Genomic DNA, 20550 nt, shown 5'->3' with positions numbered 1-20550 from the left:
TGGGAGCACACTGTAACTGATAAGACACCATCTTTGTTGGGCATGCTAATTCAAATGTCCTCTTGTACTTTACGGAAACTTTTAATGGTCTAAATGCTTCTGTAAAGCATTAGAGGACATCAATTTAAGGTGAGGGGGAATAAGGAGATGTATAGGGATTTTTTTTTGTACACAGGGTGGTGGATACCTGGTACACATTGCCAAATGTAGTTGAAATACAAGGTACGATCATGGCACTTGAGGAGCTGTTGGATACACACATGAATAGGTAGGTTATGAAGGATATGGATTATGTTCAGGTAGAAGAGATTTAGTTTAATTCAGGTGAGGATATTGTGAGGTGAAGGCTCTGTTTCCGTGCTGTACTGTTCTATGTTCTAAAATTGGAGTGGATAGTTTTGCTTGCCGATTGTGAAACACAATTTTATACAGAGGTTTGTTATCCATCAGGTACTGTTAAAACTTAAAGGAAACACTGCAGCATATCAAGACAGTTATCTAAATACATACGTCACATTCATCTTCAATATTTTCCAACCCTCAAGACCCAGTGTTTGGGTCATTGATAAAGGCTCTGGACTTGGCTATAGAGACCATAATATCAAAAGTCACAAACATAAAATAGTTTCACACTAGTTCAAATTTAATGCCAGAATAAGTGAGACGTATCTGGCCATGCAAAAGTACGAGAGAATCAGGAGATGTAGAATTTAATAACCAGGCTTAAAAGTTAATTTATCTAATCCTGTACTTCGATGGCTCTTCATGCAATGATGACAACTTGTGTATATGGCACAAAAATATAGTGTAAACTATACATAAAGGAATCAAACCCTTAGCTCCTGTGTTTGCCATTACTTACCATTGTTAGAGTTAGCTTTCCTGAAATGAGATGTTAGAACAAATATCTGATAATTATTTGAGCAAAACCTTCTAGATTATTTCGGGGATCCTCTAGTTTGTCAATCTTCTCTCCAGGTATCCATCAATTTGGTGAATATTTTACTAACTATTAAACAGGATGGTGTTCCCTCTCCACCTTGTTTTTCACCTTCCAAATTGTCCATTTCAGATTCACCAATGACTTTTTGTCGCAGCTACAGCTGGGTACTGCTGTTTTAAGAGATTGAGAATAATAATGACTAGTGCCTTTTGCTAACAGTGGTGCTTGTGACTTCTAAAAATTACATGCATGACTGCTTACGGCCCATAAACAGTGCCAAATAAATATCTGAAGACTTTGTGTGCCAACAAAAAAACACACTCTAGGTACATCTGGACAATGAGTGTAGGCCACTCTTTATAACCCCTGCCCTTGTGCTGTGCCATTTTTGAATGAATGAAACTATAAATAACTGTGATCAGATATTTTAATCAACAACAACATATTACATTTATATAATGCCTTTAACATAGAAAAAAATCCTAAACTGCTTCAACTAAGTTGGAGGCAGCAGGACAAATGAACAGAAAGAGCGAAGGGAAACAGAGGGCTGGGAGATTTAGGGAGGGAAACGTAGCCACCCCTGGTGGAAGCATCAAGATTAACAGTACAGATAACTCAGAGGGTTGTCGGGCTGGAGGAAGTAAACAAGCTAGAATTTTAAGTTATTAGAAAACAAACTCAGAGTTTTAACATTAAAACAAAAGGAACAGTACGACACAGGAACAGGCTCTTTGGCCACGATGGTGAATTCTATCTGCCTGTACACGATCCCTATCCCTCCATTCCTTGTGTATTCATGCGTCTATCTAACAAATGCTTAAACGCCACTGTTGTATATCTCTTATACAACATCTGGATGGCTCTTGACGTGAGGTGGCTACAGCACATGACGAACGTCGAGCTCTGTAACAACCTACCAATGCTCACCACTAAAATCGAGGCGAGAAGACTGCAACTAGCGGGGCACTGTCTACGCCACCCCGAGCTACCTGCCAGCCCAGTCGTCATATGGGAGCCCAAGCACGGGAGGATGAACCCTGGGCGCCCTCCCAAGACTATGGTCAACACGCTCCTAGAAGACAGCAGCGCAGCTAATGTAGATGAACTGAACACACTGATGAGGGAGAGGGGGAGAAGTGGAGAGTCCATCATCGTACCCGACGCCGGCCCCCTAGGCCTGAGTCGACGTAGTAGTAGTAGTAGTATATCCTTCACTGTGTATAAAAAAAAAATCTTGTCCCACATGGCAAGATGATGGTGAGGCCTAATTTGGAGTATTGTGTGAAGTTTTAGTCACCTACCTACAGGAAAGATGTAAATAAGATTGAAAGAGTACAGAGAAAATTTACAAGGGTGTTTCCGGGACTGGGGTATCTAAGTTATAAGGAAAGACTGAATCGGTTAAAACTTTATTCCCTAGACCGTAGAAGACTGAGGGGAGATTTGATAGAGGTATACAAGATTATGAGGGTATAGATAGGGTAAATGCAGACAGGCTTTTTCCACTGAGGTTGGGTGGGACTACAACTAGAGGTCATGGTTTAAGGGTGAAAGGTGAAATGTTTAAGACGAACATGAGGGGAAACTTCCTCACTCAGAAGGTGGTGGGAGTGTGGAATGAGCTGCCAGTTCAAGTTGTGACTTCAATGTTCAAGAGAGGTTTGGATTGGTACATGGAATGAGAATAAAGGCACAACACACACACTGCACGTGTAGAGTAAAGGAGCAGCCCAGAAAGGAAACCTGTTGGAGGAAGAGGCCTGCGCCACAGTCCCTTAGAGTAGGGGCCTCTGACGTCCCAAGGAATAGATTACGACTCACATCTTTGTTAAGTATTCCTTCTTCCTAATGGATGACACAGGACATCCATCAGTCCATTCTGTTACATTATAAACTGAAGCTTAAAAATAAATTTAAATTAGCAGGATCTTACAGAGCTAAGGCAGGAACAGTTTTGCGATCAGAAACAGTCTTCTGTTTGAAGGTTAGATTTGAATCAAATATGACAGTAAGTAGTATGGTCAGCCACAAGTGTTGATGGGACCATGCACGGACTAGATGGGCTGAAGGGCCTGCTTCTATGACTCTAAATGGCTGCTGATGTGAGATTCAGATTTAGAGACTGCATCAGCAGGTGCACAGAACACCAAATCAAAGACAAAATTAAACCTAGACAAATCACCTGCCAATCAATAATGAAAACTGAGCATTCAGAATTCGATGCCTGTCTTTGAAGAGCTGCAGGATGGTGGGGCCAAGGACGACGCCCAGTGCAGAGTCAGCAAAGCGAGAAATGTCTTCAGATCAATGAGCAACACAGGAGGATCAACCGAGTCCAGTGTCCTCACCAAGGTGAAGTGGTACCAGAGCTGTGTTCTCTCCACACTCTTGTACGGGTCGGAATGCCGGAGCGTGATGGAGAATGACCTTGTCAAGCTGTCGTCATTCCACACCACGAGCCTCCGGAAGATCCTCCGTCTTTTCTGGCCAAGAAAGATCTCCAACCACGCCCTACTCCCTCAGTGTCACCGAGAGGACATGGCCACAATCATCATAAGGAAACATTAAAGATGGATTGGGCAGAGAGATGAGAAGACAGGCCAACTTCATCATCAGGGCAGTATTTCACTGGATTCCCTGAGGGACGGAGGAAACACGGGAGACCAAAAACATCTTGGTACCGTACCGTAGAGGCAGAAATGAGGACCCTGGGCCACACCTGGGGCATAATATGGCCAAGGACAGACAGAGATGGAGGACTTTCATTGCTGTCCCAAACAGCAGCGGCGTAACAGGCAGTAACTAATTAACTTTGGAAAGCTCAAGAGGTAACAGAATTGATACAGAAGGACAGTGCAATCATAAAATGCAAAAGTGGAGATTTCACTAGAACATGAAGGTCAAGATCTGAGAAAAACTTCAGTTGGATGTTGGATGGTGATTTATTACCTGAATGTATTCAGTAAGACTATTAAACACTTGCTTTGCCACAGCCATAGCCTTGGAGAAATTCCTCTTTCCTTGCTCATCAACGACATCCTTTCCGGAGTAGTACCAGTAGAAATCACTGATAGATTCCTAAGCCAGAAAGAGACAACAGGATTAGTCATGCAGATATAAGAGTTTCAGGCAATTTGTCAGTTTACAAATGTGCATTATGGTAGTCACAGAAACAAGCCCTTTGGCCCATCTAGTCCATGCCGAAACCATTTAACCTGCCTACTCCCATCAACCTGCACCAGAACCATAACCCTTCATATCCCTCCTATCCATACTTCTTTTAAATGTTGACGTCAAGCTCATGTGCACGACTTGCTCTGGCAGTTCATTCCACACTTTGAGTGAAGCAGTTTCCCCTCATGTTCCCCTTAAACTTTTCACCTTTCACCCTTAACCCATGACCTCTAGGTCCCACCCAACCTCAGTGGAAAAAGCCTGCTTGCATTTACCCCATCTGTACTCCTCATAATTTTGTACACCTCCATCAAATCCCCTCTCAGTCTTCTATGTTCTAAAGAATACAGTCCTAACCTATTCAGTCTTTCCTTATAACTCAAGTCCTCCAGACTCGGCAGCATCCTTGTAAATTTTCTCTGCACTCTTTCAACCTTGTTTACATCTTTCCTGTAGGTAGGTGACCAAACCTACTCACAATACTTCCAATGATCCCTTCTTTATGAATGGGAGCCTTTCCTTACCCTACAACAACAATATTTTTCCCTGTAGGTTCAACCAATTACAATTATTTCCTTTTTGAGATTGTTTTGATATTATGCACACATTTACAGACACTTTGCTATAAAACGATACAGGAGCTTGTAAAGGAATAAAGTGTAACAGTTTCTTCACTCAATCTTTCAGGCCAACATAAATACCTAAAATTCAAAACATAATAAGCACCTGTAAGCGCAGCAGGTAGTCAACTGTACAAATAATGATGTTGATAGTTGTGGTGTTACCTGTCTGAGTTCTCAGGTAATTCTGGAAATCTGAAAGTAAAATACATTTTTTAATATATCTGCTTAACAGATGTCTAGAACATAACAGGGCTTCTTTTAGTTCTGTTACCTTTGTAGTAATTCTGTGAATTTTGTTTAGACTTTATTACGCAAAAAGTAATATCCTTATTGAATAATGAACCACAAACCACACTTACCAAATAACCCAACATCATCCACAATTTATAACTATTTAAATATTCTTATGAAACAGCAAATAGAATTATAATTAGAAAGTCACATTGAAATGTGTACAGATCTATCTTGAATATTCATATATGTATTGACAGGTAGTACATACTTTATTTCCTAATTTAACATTAAAATTCAGAACAAATACCATAAGAAATTTTGATAAGGATTGAGATAGAAATGTAATCCCGACTTGAAGTGATTACAAATTTCTCTCACTGCTGTTTTTTTCAGTTTGTAATTTTGAGTATAAACAGTATTCGTTCACTGTATTGTTATTTTTAAATGTTTTCCCCAATTCTCAGTTAAGTAGAATGACCTAAAAATACTGGGTAAGTAATGCCAAGGATGAAAAATGCCATCCTGCATTTGAACTCTGTCAATACCTGACTCCACTACTTTCCCTGGTAGATTATTTCAAACATTAATCATTCCTAAAGAACATTTTTTCCCAAAATGTTTTGAATTTGCTTACTTTTATATTGTTTTCATCATACTAGTATCTAAGTTCATCGTATCCATAATCGCATTTTTCCAATGCAACAATCCATGTTCTTCATTCCTACTTTCCAAGTCATTTAAAATACTCAACTTCCCATTCAGACTTCCAAAGCATACATTTTTTTTATAATTTCTTTGATGTAAAACTCTAGAACATGTTCTGCATTTTCTCTACATTCTGTATTTATCTGTTTTCTATACACTTTAAAAATATTTTAAACAAGTTTCTTGAGTAAATCAAACCATTGTTTATAAAAGTGAGGTTGTATGTCTGCTGCACAAATTCAGTGTTTTTACTGAACTGTTTACTTTTCAAGGAAGAATGCATATTTCTTTCAGATTTGTTGTCCTATCCCAACTTACCTCTCCAATAATTTGGATGCAATTCACAGTATTTGACACCATCAGCTTTCATTTATGTAGCACCTTTAATGCGGTAGAATATTCCAAGAAACTTCATGTAGTGTAACACAGAAGGAAATACTAAGGCAGTTATCAAAACCTTGGCTAAATGAGATTTTATAGAGGTGTCTTAAAGGAAGTAAGAGAGATAGGAGGAGAAAGGGAGAATTAGCACTCCAGCAGATGAAAATGGTATTGCATTGACGAGGATTCATCTTGAGCTAGATTTAAAGAAGCTGTTGTTGGATTATTTCTCTCTTCTGGAGAAGCAATTTAGACCCAGACTAGCACTTCCTACTGGCAAACAGGTAGGGAACCACACAATATGATACCCTTTTTACAAAGCAATTAAATATTATGCTGATACAAGTTTTAAGTAATTAAAGATTTGGTGGTGACAAAAGTCCATTTAAAGGCTAGAAGAATGGAATTAAAATGAAGCAACATTGAACCAAACCGCTTCCAACCCAGTCGAAAGATTAATCCCACTGTTTTAACTGACAGCCAAAAAAGACCTCCAACTGACTCAGATAGAAATTCCATTAAAATGTATTAGTAAGCACCGTATGTCACACAGATGAGCCCATGAGTTAACAGCAAGTTGGGAGGACACCTTGCCTAAATCTCATTGTGGAAGAAAAAGCTTCTTCCACAACAAGCACAGATAGTAAATTTTAACTAATCTAATTTGACAGGTAGCACGGTATTGGAACACTTGGCTGTGCTTTTGGATTAAAATGTATACACTTAATGCCCCAGCTTCTGACCCCCAATGAACACTGTTAGTGACTTACTTGATACACGACTAAAGTTAACTGACAGATATAAATAAGGTTGGCTACATCAACTTGGCTTCCCAGAGAGATTCTGCCCCTGAAACCTAGTCATCTTCTGATGCATTACTTAGTTCCCTGGATTGTCTCAGACCTTCCTCAACCATTTTCTTTGAAGCTTAAAACTTTAAGCATCATTCACTGCCTAACCAACTGCAACTAGTATCTTATTTTCCATTTCACTTTGCACGTGATTCATGATTGTAAATTCTTATTTCTTGGATCCTAGGAAGTTGTATTTGTTGCAAGTAACTTATTTAAACTAATAACATCAAATTACTATTTAAAATAAGACAGTGATCTTGTCCCCAAAAATTCAACCTTAAAATAATCATTGATTTAGATGCAAGATGGAAATACTTATTTTTGCAAATAAAACTAATTGATAGAAGTGATAGATAGTAATCACAAATACCATTATTGTGTCCTTCACAAAGCAACTGCAGGAATCTGAACAGATCTTGAGTAAATTCATCATCTGACATCACTTTCTCGCCTACACAGAAAGAAAAGTCATTACTCTGAAGAAGAAACATACGCTTCACAATGATATACAAGGAATTATCTTTTTTTAAAAAGAAAGCCATTGTTAGTAATGAAATCGTGCAATCATAATGACTTCAACATTAAAGTTTAGAAATGTATGTGGTGACATTGTTGAGATGAAACCCTTTCTACCCATACCCACACAGGAAAATTCACGTACCACCTCTTCCAACTGAGATTCTCTCAAACGGTTACTTTTGCAGAGGGGTTTGCTGCAAAACTGAGTTCAGATAAAGAGAAAACTTCAATTTATATCATAAACATGAAGTTGGAGATGCTGGTGTTACCCAGGTAGCCCAGCTTGCTGAAGGAAACCATCGAACAATGCTGTGATGAAAATTTCCCCTGTCATAATACCCCACTTCCACATCTTCATTTAAAGCTGCCACAGTGAAGAATGAGGAAAGTATCCTTGGCTTGAGATTCTGTAATAATGAAGTTTTGGCATTGTGCTAGCTGCACCGGCTGTAGACTTTGCAGCCGCTTAGGTAATGAGGAATGATCCTGAAAGAGGAAGATCAAGTTGCTGATGGTGCTGAAACCTTATGGCTACAGGCTGCTGAACCCTAAGGCAGTGGGTCACTGATATCAGAGAAGTAAACTGATATTTGAGGGGGCCGAATGTTGGGGGATGAGGGTCAGTGTGCGGAAGTTCAAAAACTAGGAGCTTGGATGGAGAATTAATGAAGGACACTGGAGGTGAGGTTAGGAATTTGGAAGAAGTGAAATCAGGCTAGTTTCCCTAAAGCAGTGGTTTCCAACCAGGGGTCTATGAACCCCTCAGTTAATGGTAGGGGTACATGGCATAGAAAAGGTTGGGAATTCCTGCCCTAAAGTGTAGCTGATGAATGCCACCACCTGCTATATGGCAGTGGGTGATAGGTCCTCTTTACTTGCATAAAAGAGCCAAACACTTCTTTCAAGCATTTTTGTTTTTCCTGTGTTTGTGTGTACTTGTGATTGGAAGTGAACATGCATTTGCTACCTGTTAATCTGAAAACGTACGGAGTGAAACTACTGAAATATCAAGTGTAGGATGGTCCTAGTTTTCAGTAACGTGCTTGATCCCTGCTGATTGCTTCTATGTGAATTGGTCTCATTGCAGGTGGTGCACTTAATGTCTCAAATTAGATAGTCACTGATCCTTACTGGAATTATGCATTCTGAAACGATGTTGTTTAGAAACAAGTTAGACAGGAACAAGCATGTATGGGACACCCTGTGGCCTTCAAAGGGGTAAAAATGAGGAGAAAAAATAATTTAACTGAAATTTAATTATTTGAAGTTCACTAACATAATTTACACCCTAATGCTCTCATTACTGTGAATCACTTCTCTAGTGAATTATAATGGGTATCCGCCATTCTTTTTGCCATAGTTGCCATTCCAATATAGTAAAATTTTGCCATCACCAGAACTTGAACTGATCAGGTTGGCTCCTTCTACAGTAGGTTAGAAGTGGAACTGATCATGTACATAGTCCATTGGTTTGTGCACACTTCTTTGATTTTCAATCATATGCTATCAAATTCTTGCCTTGGAAGCATGACTGTCCTGATAAGACAGGAATTAAGATAAAGATTAAAGTCACATAACAGGTAAGTAATTACTTTTATCAAAAGCAGATGGTGGGGTATGGTTCAAAAAAAAAAGTTTTGAGAGGTTTTAGGATTGGGGAGGGTGGAATAAGTCAAAATCTTAACCACAAATATGTGCACTCGCTATCCGGCACAATTGTTTAATGTTAACCATGTTCATACCTCACCAGCAACTCTGAATTAGTAAAATGTTTAGAAACAAATTAGGACCAAAATATACATAGGTTCATCGCATATGTAAGAGTCGTCTGGAAAAATGCGGGGTGGTTACATTCTTCTGATTTAGATCTTTAGAAAGTGCATACACTTCACCCTCAAATGTTCTCTTTCCTAAATGGATTTCATGATATCGTCTCATTCGCTTCCAAAATTATTAATATTTGGAAACTGCTACATGGCTTCTCTCAATGCTACCTCAACTCTTCCTTCAACTCCATATACCACTTGTGAGTTACCTTCTTCAGATAAGCTTATTGTCCTTTGTTTCATTAGTATAGACTTTGCAAAAATGTACTTTAATCTTAAAACTAGACACTTGTGCCCCTCTCCATCCCAAAGAGAATCTTAGAACCTGTCCTTCACATCAGGCACTATATAAATTCAAAAAATGCAGTTTCTACTGTTTTTACATTATCTAAAAAGCACTTATGTTCATTTCTAGTCTCTACCAACTTTCTGTGATGAGATGATTTAAGAGATGGAATGGTGATAGACTGCTAAGTATGAAATTATTAGACAAATGCTTGCTCTATCATTGACACTAGCTCTGTTCTTTATAAATTAGTAACACTGATGTTAAAAAAAAATCACTTCAAGAAGAAAATGTTAAGAAAAGCAATTCTGGGCAAAATTTTCATCTGAAGTGGAACTGAAGTAATCTCCTGAGCAGTTCTAACACAAATGCATTGGATTTCATGGTTGGAAGTGGGGTGAAAAAGATTGCTCACCTAAGCTTAATTGATGTCTCTCTTCAAATAAAGGTCTGACCTGAAAAGGAAGAGGCTATCCAACTCACACCAGAAAATAAATCATTCAGGCCCATACAGACCAAAAGATGTTTCCTTTGTCAGTGAACAAGAACTCGCCCCCAGCATCAAGCCATTGCTTTCCTGCTTTAGTATGTATTTTTGAGGTCATTCTACTGAAGCCACATTTAGTACACATGATCTCGGTTCCCAAATGAATTATACCACAGAAGTTTTCTCAAGTGCCATATTGAACTGATCAATTTCCAGTTGAGCTTCAAACCTCATCACAACCTTAGTGGACAAAGCTGGACTCCAGTGGTGAAATGAGAGTGACTGTCACAGCAATATTTGATCAGGTCTGGCATCAAGGCATCTTGGTCAAAATGAAACTGATTGGCATTAAAGGGAAGGGCAATTTTATGTTGCCTGTGATCAATCAGTGCCACCCCAGGGCATGACCTCAGTTCTCTGCAGCAGTGTTCCCTGGTCAATCCTGATCAGCTGCTGCAACAACCACCTTTCTTTCATCATTATGTCAGACATTGAGAATAAACAACGCTGAATCTATTTGCAAATCCTCTGCAAATGAAGCTGCCTTATGAATGCCACGAGGTGATGATCATTTCCAATGAGAGACATTGACATCATCACGCCAGATAGACTGAAAAGGCAGGGGTGTTGGGACCGGAGGCAAGGGTTGGGCCGATTCTGCTCTTCCACAACATTTACTCCTCTCTCTGCGGTGCTGAGGCTGTGAGACTGCTCTGGGCTCCCTGGCGATTTGCCCTGCTGTGGGATGAACTGAGACCGAGGCTATGGCCCTGTTCCGGGCTTTGTGTCTACGGACTCGCTTTTGTTCTGAATGTTGTTACTTGCATGAGTGGTGTTTTTTTTCCCCCCTCTGCACATTGGGTGTTGGTTGATTGGGTTCTTGTTTTGTGGCTGCCTGTAAGTAGACCGATCTCAAGGGCTGCACAATTTTACCTACTTTGAACTTCTAAGACCCATTTTTATCTTCTGAATCCTCAGATACAAGGCACAAATTAGGAACATGATGGCTTACTCTCTGCCTGCCTGGGAGTAACTACAGCAGGAGACAAGAGCCACAAAATCACCCAGGACTGGGCAGCCCAAGTGATTGGCACCCTATCTACCTGAGCACTTGTCCCCCCATTACTGGTACCCAGTGGCTGTTGTACTTTCGACTGTCTACAGTGACATTGTGTACTGTCTGCATTTATACTGATAATCACTCAGCCATGTATCTCATAAACTCAATAACTCTATCACCAGGAAAGACCACGGGAATACCATTGCCTGCTCCTCGCCTTCTTGGTCACCAGTCTGATTTGGAAATACATTGCTGGTCCCTCATGATCCCTCAGACCAAATCCTGGAACTCTGCACCAAGCAGCACTGTGGGATCACCTTTGTTACAGAAATGACATTGGGATGTGGCAGCACTCACTTTTTGTTGAAAGGTGTTTATGGATAAGTGTCAGGGTAGCGGGAGTCACTCAGACCCTGACGTGTTCTGCAATGTTTCTCTAATAGATTGGACAATGCTGTAAAGGAAAATATGCCTAAAAGACAAGGTCATCAGACGTGCCCAGCCAAACCTTCCAGTGTGGTGCAGCTCAGACACAGAAAATGAATCTCAGGGTTGTATACTGTGACATACATGTACTTTGATAATAAATTTACTGTGAACTTTGGTCATTAATATGCAGTAGTCCACTCCTCAACCGTTATTTCAGAACTACGGGACAGAAGATCTGGGGTTCAATTTCTTAATTAAAAAAATTAAAACTGAATTTATGTGTTAAATTAAAACTGAATTCTGCTTTTATATTTCATTTACTGTTAAACCATATGAATATGGTTGGGTTGAGTTCTTTGATCTCGGCAATTCACTTGCAAGTGTTTTGTCATCATGCGATAGGCTGTTGATCGTGGTGTATCCTCCGAATGCTTAGCCATTATATACTGTACTTTTCATCAGCTTATCGGTCGTCATTTCTGAAACTCAGTTGCGATGTGGGGAGGAAATCTCGTCACTGATTGATTACATGGTGAACTTCGTACGTTGTGGTCTGGAATTTTGCCTGCATTGGCTCAATCAGCTGATTGTTAAGTACATAAATGCCAAGCATTCAGAGGACACACCAAAATTAACAGCTCACTGATGATTTCTGCTTGTTTGGTGATGAAACATTTACAAATGGATTGCCAAGATCAGAGAACAACCCAACCCAACTATCAACCACCCAAGTTCACATTTTCCCAATTATTTCCACAAATAAATACGTTTTTATAATGTAAGTACGAAGATCATGTGAATTTTTGAGCCAGTACCATTTCTGATAAAATCCTCACTGGCCTTTCACCTCCCTGATCACCACAACATCTGATTCCTTGACAGTTGAGGCAGTGACGCAGCACACAAACAGACTCCTCAGCCCACCAATCAATGCTGACTACTGTACCCATCTATACCAACACTGCCTAAAATCACAGAATAATGCAGCAAGGAAACCAGCCCTTCAGGCCATCCCATGAATGCTGACCAAGCTGCCCATCTAAGCTGGTTCCAGTTGTCTGCATTTGGCCCATGTCCATCTAAACCCGTCCTGTCCATGTACCTGTTAAACATCAACCACCTACCAACAATTGTCTGTGGAATTCTCTGCCTCGGCAATTTAATTGGTCATCCAGATACTTTGTAAATATTGTGAGAATACCTGGCTCCACCACTTTCTCAGACAGTACGTTCCAGTCTTCAACCACCTCTGAGTGGAGATAATGTTCCTCTGTTGCCCTCTAAATCTCTTATGCTTTACTTTCGACCTATGGTTTAGATGTCTCAATTATGGAGAGAAATTACTCTCCATTGCACATCAACGGTTCTGCCTTGGAGAGAGTGAAGAACACAATATTCTTTGGTGTGCACACAATGGACTATCTAACCTGGACCCACAACATCTCCTCACTAGTCAAGAAGGCACAGCAGCAGCTACACTTTCTGAGGAGGGTGGGGCATACAAGGCTCCTTGCCTCCATTCTAACAACCTTCTACAGGAGCACCATTAGGAGTGTCCAGTCTAGCTGCGTCATTGTGCACTGTAAGGAAGCTGTAAGGCATCGGACCACAAGACCCTACAGAAGACGGTAAAAACTACGAGAGGATCACTGAGGTCTCCCTCCCTCCTATTTGTGACACTTACCAGGAGCGTTGCAGATGAAGGGCCAAAGCATTGTTGAGGATCCCTACCACCCATCCCACAATCCCTGACTGGCTACCATCCAGAAGGAGGTACAAAAGCATCAGGAATGGGACTGTTGGACTGAGTAACAGCGTCTTCCCTGATGCTGTGAGACTAATGAACACCCTGTCACCACCAACTGTCACTGGAACCGCAAGCTGTTTACTGTTCACCTGCGCTGCACTTTACTATATGCATTTTGAATTATCTTTTATTAACATACATCATATAATATTTTGCTTTATGTGCTGTGTGTGATATATGTTTTGTGGGTGCACCATGGTCCAGAGGAGCATTGTTTCATTTGGTTGTATCTACGTTTAGTCAGATGACAATAAACTTGAACTTGAGAATTTCTCACTCTCCATCTTATCTACAGCCCTCAGAATTGTGGATAGTTCTATCAGGGCCTCCTCAGACTCCTCTGCTTCAAGGGAAGCAAACTGTCTGTACAAACCCAGCCTGTACAAGCTCTCACGAATGAAATGTTCTATCCCAGGCAGCATCCTGGTGAATCTCCTCTTCTTTATCTCCAGTATATGCCCTTCCTAGAAGTGTGGTGACCAGAAAGGCATACTATTCTCTAGCTCTAGCCAGAGTATCCATGACTCCAAGGTTCATGGATACAAAACAAAGGCCATTCGACCCAACTGGTCCCTGCTGACCAAGGTTCCTACTTAATCTAGTCCTATTTGTCGCGTTTGCTCTTTAACCCTCTAAAACACTTCCTATCCATGTGTAGCTGTCCAAGTACTTTCTAAATATTGTTAATGTACCTATTTCAGCTATTTGCCCTGGCAGCTCGTACCATACACTTATACACCCATACTCTGGGTGAAGAAGTTGTCCCTCAGGTTCTTAAATCTCTTCCCACTCATCGTAGACCTAAGTCCTCTAGTTCTTGATTCTGCAAACCTTGGAAAAAAGACAGCATGAATTGACCTTATCTATGCTCATGATTTTACACACCACTAAAAGATCACCACTTATTACCCATTGCTCCAAACTAAATGTCCCAAACTGCTCAACCTCTGTTCATAGCTCAGTCCCTTGAGTTCTGGCAACATCCTTGTAAATTTCCTCTGCACTCTTTCCAGAATATTATCTGCTCTATAGACATCATTGAATTATCTATATGCTATAGGAAATATTTGGCATCTTTCCTATAGCAGGGTGACCCAGATCTGAACACAATATTCTGAATGTCGCTTCACCATCGTCTTGTACTACAGCAACATAATAAACTAAATTCTACACTCAGTCCCCTGACTGATGAAGGATAGGACGACAAAAGCCTTCTTTACCACCCTGTCTCTCTATGATGCAACTTTCAGGTAACCATGTAGATGTAATCCTAATTCTCTCAGTCTGATAACAATCCCCAGGGTCCTACTGCTCACAGTGAAAGTCCTTCCCAAAATCCAAAACCTTGCATTTATCTGAATTAAATCAAGGTTTGCTATTCCTGGGCCCACTTACCCATCTGATCAAGATCCCTGTGTAAATCCTGATAACCATCTTCACTGTCAATGATACCATCTATTTTAGTGTCACCTGCAATCAGTACCCATACCTTGTACATTCTCATTCAATCATTAACCTAATGACAAATAGCAATGGGCCTAGCACTGGGCCCTGGGGAACAACACTCATTAAGGGCCTTTAGTTCGAAAACATCTTCAACCATCATCCTCTACTTCCCACAGCAGCCTACCATGCCTTGTCAAAGGCCACTGAGTTGTATGTTGGTGATCTTCTGCTGCTCTAGCCCATTCACTTCAAGGCTCGATGTGCTGTGTGTTCAGAAGTGCTTTTCTGCACACCACTGTTGTCTGGCGCCAACAATATTCCATGGTCAAAGTCACTTAGCTCACATTTCTTCCCCATACTGATATTTGGTCTGAACAACAGATGAACCTCTTGACCTTGACTGTATGTTTTCATGCATTGTGTTGCTGTTGCATGATTACCTTAGTAGATATTCGTAGTAACAAACAGGTGTACAGGTAGACCCAATAAACTGGCTACTGAGTACATCATCTCATACCTATGTTATCTTTCATCTGTCTATGTTCTGCCCAATTTTTCAGCTGATCAAAATCAGACTATCCTCCATATTATCAACAATGCTCCCAATTTTCCTGTCAACAATGCACAGCCCTCTAGGATATTAAATTCCTAAAGAAGTTTTTCTTCACCTCAGCCTTGCACCGTCACAACCACGGATTCGGCAGCACAGTAGATACGGCAATTGCGCTCGGGGGTTTGCACATGTCTGCTAATTATTATTTAATTGTGGTATTTAACTCCATACTTGTCGTCGTAGTGCTCGTCGAGACGTGGGCAGAGCACAGCAGCGCTTTGCTGCTGTTTGCATTTGGCCTTCTTTGAGATATTGGACTTTCAAGTCAACTGACTCTGAAGACTAGCGGTATTCGTTTAATGTTTAAATGTTCTTTTCAGCCGCAGTGTAGGCTTCGTTTTCCTTTAGAGAGTTTTAGTTAACGGCCCAGTTTGGCCTAGCGTTTATTGTTTTATTTTCCCTTTAACAGTGTTCGTATTAAAGTCTGAACTATCGACCTGCTTCAGTGTCTCTCACTCCGCACATGGGCCATATCTGAACCTGGTAACATGCATGACTAATCCCTCATTTCCAAACTGACCCCACGACCTAGATAAGGCGAACAGCCTCTCAAGATATAAAAAATCTCATTTCCATCAATGAGATCATCTCTCATTGTTCTGAAAATGAGAGAACTTGGAATCATCTGACTCAGTCTCTCCTGATTGGCAGACCCTAATTTTACTGATCAATCTAATGTATGCACACTGCACCATTCTGATCCGAGCTCTTAATTTTCAAATCTAAACATCCACACCCAAATAAATCTTTTAATACAAGGTGCCTCTGATGCGAAATATTAACTCACATCTTGTTCTCATCCGCAGATGCTGCCTGACCTCAGTACATCAGCATTCCTGAACAGCCTGCCTTTCTGTGAAAAACTGCATCCTACAGGGCAGACAAACAACCAGTGTGCAAAGGACAACAAACTGCACAAACACGAAAGAGAAAAAAACATACTAATAATAAATAAATTAGTGATAAATATCGAGAACGTGAGATGAAGCGTCCTTTTGAAAGTAAGTCCATAGGTAGTGGGAACAGTTCAGTGATTGAGCGATGAAGTTGAATGAAGTTATCCCCTCTGGTTCAGGAGCCTGATGGTTGAGGTGTGATAATTGTTTCTGAACCTGGTGGAGTAAGTCCTGAGGCTCCTGTACCTTCTTCCTGATGGCAGCAATGAGAAGAGAGCATGGCTGGGTAGTGAGGGTCCTTGATGATGGATAGTACTTTCCTGCGACAGCGCTCCATGTAGATGTGCTCAATGGTGGAGAGGACTTGACTCATGATGAACCTGGCCTTATCCACTGCTTAGGACTTTCTGCTCAAAGGCATTGGCGTTTCTGTGCCAGGCCGTGAAGCAACCAGTCAATATACTCTCCACCACACATCTCTAGAAGTTTGTCAAAGTTTTAGATGTCATGCTGAATCTTCACAAACTTCTAAGGAAGTAGAAATGCTGCTCTGTTTTCTTCATAATTGCACACGTACTGGGCCCAGGACAGGTCCTCTGAAATGATAACTCCGAGGAGTTTGAAGTTGTTGACCTTCTCCAACTCTGATCCCCTGATGAGGACTGGCTCTTGGACCTCTGGTTTCCTCCTCCTGAAGTCAATAATCAGCTCCTTGGTGTTGATATTGAGACAGAGGTTCTTGCGGCACCATTCAGCCAGATTTTCAGTCTCTTTCCTACATGCTGATTCATGACCTCCTTTGATTCAGCCGACAGTGGTGTCAACAGCAAACTTAAATCAGGTTCAAAATCACTTTATTGCCAATATATGAAACACACTAGAACTTACTGTGGTTCAGTGCCAAGCATAAAACACAGAGCAATACCATAACAGACAACACAATAGCAATCCAAGTTTACAATAGTACAAACAGCCTTGAGCAATCAACAATTAGCAGATGGTCACATGAGCAAATGTCAATAATGAAACTTAAATAAATGTGAACATACTGAATGTGAACATAATGTGAATAAATATGAACAATATGAACACACTCAATAGTTATCAAGGGAAACAGGAAAGACCATTTAATGGATGTTAGGGTATTACACCTGAGTGGGTTTGTTGAGAAACAGGACAGATACAGAAAGAAGCTTCAGAGATGACTGATGGCAATTTGGTGAATTAAGTGAGTGCTGGGGAAGATGGAGTTAGCAATGACTTTTTTTCCCAGCTCTTTTCTTTGCTCTGGCGATGAACAGATCTGACAGCCGATGATCTTCTCCACTGAGTGGACCACTCACTACAACCTGGACTTGGAGAGGGAGGAGGAAACCAAATGGTGAGAGAGGTAGTCACAACACTTTCGATGACATGGAGTAAAAATTCATGTTACCCACGGTGTAGCAAGAACAATCTCTTCGGGGCTTGGAGCTGTGCTTAGCCTCACCATCGTAAGTATAAAGTGAGTAGAGCGGTGGACGGGAAGGGTGGGGGGGGGGGTGGGTGAAGTAAGCACACAGCCTTGTGGTGCTCCTGTCCTGATGGAGATTGTGGAGATGTTGTTGCCAGTCCAACTGACTGGGTCTGCAAGTGAGGAAACTGAGGATCCAATTGCACAAGGAGGTAAAGATGCCAAGGTCTTGAAACTTATTGATTAGTTTTGAGGGGATGATAGTGTTGAATGCTGAACAGTAGTCGATAAAGAGCAGGCTGATGAATGCACCTTTGCTGTCCAGATGTTCCAGGGTTGAGTGAGGAGCCAATGAAATGGCATCCGCTGTGGACATGATGAGCCAGTAGGCAAATTGGAGCAGATTTAAGTTGCTTCTCAGTCATGAATAGGTATGTTTAATCACTAACCTCTCAAAACACTTTATCATAGTGGATGTAAGTGCTACTGGGTGATAGTCATTGAGGTAGGTTACCACATTCTTCTTAGGCACTGGTATAATTGAAGCCTAGTTGAATTAGATGTTTTCCGTGGGTTCACCCTCCCGAAGGATGCTCTTACGTCGGCCTCAGAGATTAAATACCATTGTCACTACTGAGCCCAGAATTTCCAGGTGGTGTATGTCCTCTGTATCTTTACTTATCCTTCCTCGTTAGTCCACTATGCGTCATTAGAGAACTTACTGATCAGACATTCTCATCCAAGTCATTTATATATAAGACAAACAACAATGGCCCCAGCACCAATCCCTGTGAACACCTAGTATATACAAACTTCCAGTCAGAAAAGGACTCCTTGATCACTGCACCCTGCTTCCCATCACCAAGCCAGTTCTGGATCCAGTTTTCCAGCACACCTTGAATCCCATGTGCCCTAACCCCTCCTCGCAGGACTGTAAACACCCTTGTTAATGTCCAAGTACACTACATCTGCTACCCTTCCTTCATCAATTTTCTTAGTTTATTCCTCAAAAACCTCAAAATTTATGAGAGAAGATTTCCTCCAGCAAGAAACCACGTAGATTCCGTTTGATCAGTCCCTACCATTGAAAGTGAACCAATTCATTGTCCAGTAATTTTCCTTCCATCAACTGTAAGGCTCACTGGTCTGTAGTTTGCTGTGTTTATCACTACTGCCCTTTTTGAACAAGGGGACAACAAGTGAAGTAGCTATCCTAATTGCAGTCAAATTTCTGAAAGGATAATGAACTGCAAGGACACTCAACATCACTTGCCCCGTCACTGAACTGTTCCCACAACCTATAGACTCACTTTCAAGGACCCTTCATCTCATGTTCTCGATATTTATTGCTTGTTTATTTATTTATTTATTCTTATTTGTACAGTTTGTTGTCTTTTGCATACTGGTTGCCCGTCTTGCTGGGTGCGGTCTTTCATCGATTCTATTACTGTTACTGGATTTATTGAGTATGCTTCCTAGAAAATTTGTTAAGTTTAAAACGTAGAGGTAGAGGTATGGATGGCTATGATCACAGTGCAGGTCAGTGGGAGTAGGCAGTCTAAGTGGCTCAGCATAGATTAGGTGGATCAAAGGGCCTGTTTCTATGCTGTACTTTCCTATGATTCTATCTAAAATAAACCCTCAGGGCTGTAACATCATCATCATCATCATTATCAGGTGCCGTATCCAGTTTCAGCTTTGACTGCCATGGCCCACACACTCCTGTTTCGGGTCAAGTGGATCAATTCATTGGTATTCATTTCCAATTCTCTGGCTGCTGTCTCCATCATCATTTGTCTTTGTCTTCCTCTTGCTTTCTTCCCTTCAATCTTTCCCATAATTACCGTGCATTCTAACTCCTCTTCAGGGCTGTATATAGTGGCATAAATGTACTTTGATAATAAATTTACTTTGAACTTTGAACCTCTATACACTACCTCACTATTTTTTCTTTTTTTGCTCTTTTTGCACTACTTATTTAATATTTTATATATTTATTATTAAAATTTACTATTTTTATTATGTTTTGCAATGTACCGCAGCTGCAAAACAACAGATTTCATGACTGTGCCAGTGATATTATACCAGATCCTGAATCTGTTGGCCCACTAGTCTTTGGCTGTGGAATGACATCAATCAGTTACTAAGATGACTTAATCATGAAAAATGTGACGGGTTAAATTGTGGGGGGGGGGGGGGTTGGGAACTATTAATAAATGCAAGGACTCTCAGAAGCAATGAGGAATGGCCGGAACCTGGTGTACAAGTTGGAAATGGGTAATGCTGGCCAACAGGACTCTAGTGAAGCTGTATAGGCTAATCCCTTGGACAGTGGATGCATGGATCACAGACACGTTGACGAACTCCAACCATATCATCGACTTCAGAGGTCAATGGAGATGGAAGGTCATCGATGGCCTATGCTCTACTTAGGAGCTAAGGGCCCAAGTAAGGAAGTAAGTTTCTAGTTCCATGAACAAGTTCAGTGAGCCATTTCAGTGCCAAGGGCTCTCCAGGGAGGAGAGGGATTAACTTATTGAATAACTTTTAAAGCATTCTAGACCGTTCAGCACTGAAATTGGCAACTGTATAATTGTGGAGATTCTAATTATGCAGCCTAGGAATGCTTAATGAAATCACTTAATTGGGCTAAATTGTGCTTCTGGGTATACGTACTTGAGAACAGGTGCTAATGATGAAAGGATCTCTGAAGTGCTTCTCATTAACTGAACTTGAATGCACACAGCATTCCTTTAATTTATTTTTCTTCATAGTATTTAAATCTTTATTCCTCAGAAGAAGCTGGTTAGC

The 20550-nt window shown here is 40.9% G+C and overlaps 1 protein-coding gene across 5 annotated transcripts in view; it reads right to left on the bottom strand.

The window, feature by feature from the left end:
- The window catches only part of LOC140203840 (ryanodine receptor 1-like), a 575532-nt gene that overhangs the window by 70293 nt on the left and 484689 nt on the right, over window positions 1–20550 (bottom strand). For all 5 annotated transcript variants that reach the window (XM_072269965.1, XM_072269967.1, XM_072269966.1 and 2 more), the window contains 3 exons: window positions 7288–7368; window positions 4847–4935; window positions 3896–4024 (listed from right to left, as the gene is read on the bottom strand). In XM_072269965.1, coding sequence (XP_072126066.1) covers window positions 3896–4024; window positions 4847–4935; window positions 7288–7368 — 299 coding nt within the window. The remainder of the gene's footprint in view (window positions 1–3895; window positions 4025–4846; window positions 4936–7287; window positions 7369–20550) is intronic.

Source organism: Mobula birostris, chromosome 10, assembly GCF_030028105.1.
Source record: "Mobula birostris isolate sMobBir1 chromosome 10, sMobBir1.hap1, whole genome shotgun sequence".
NCBI lineage: Eukaryota > Metazoa > Chordata > Chondrichthyes > Myliobatiformes > Myliobatidae > Mobula > Mobula birostris.
The sequence above is the reverse complement of the archived record's forward strand: the minus strand, read 5'-3'. Positions and strand labels throughout refer to the sequence as shown.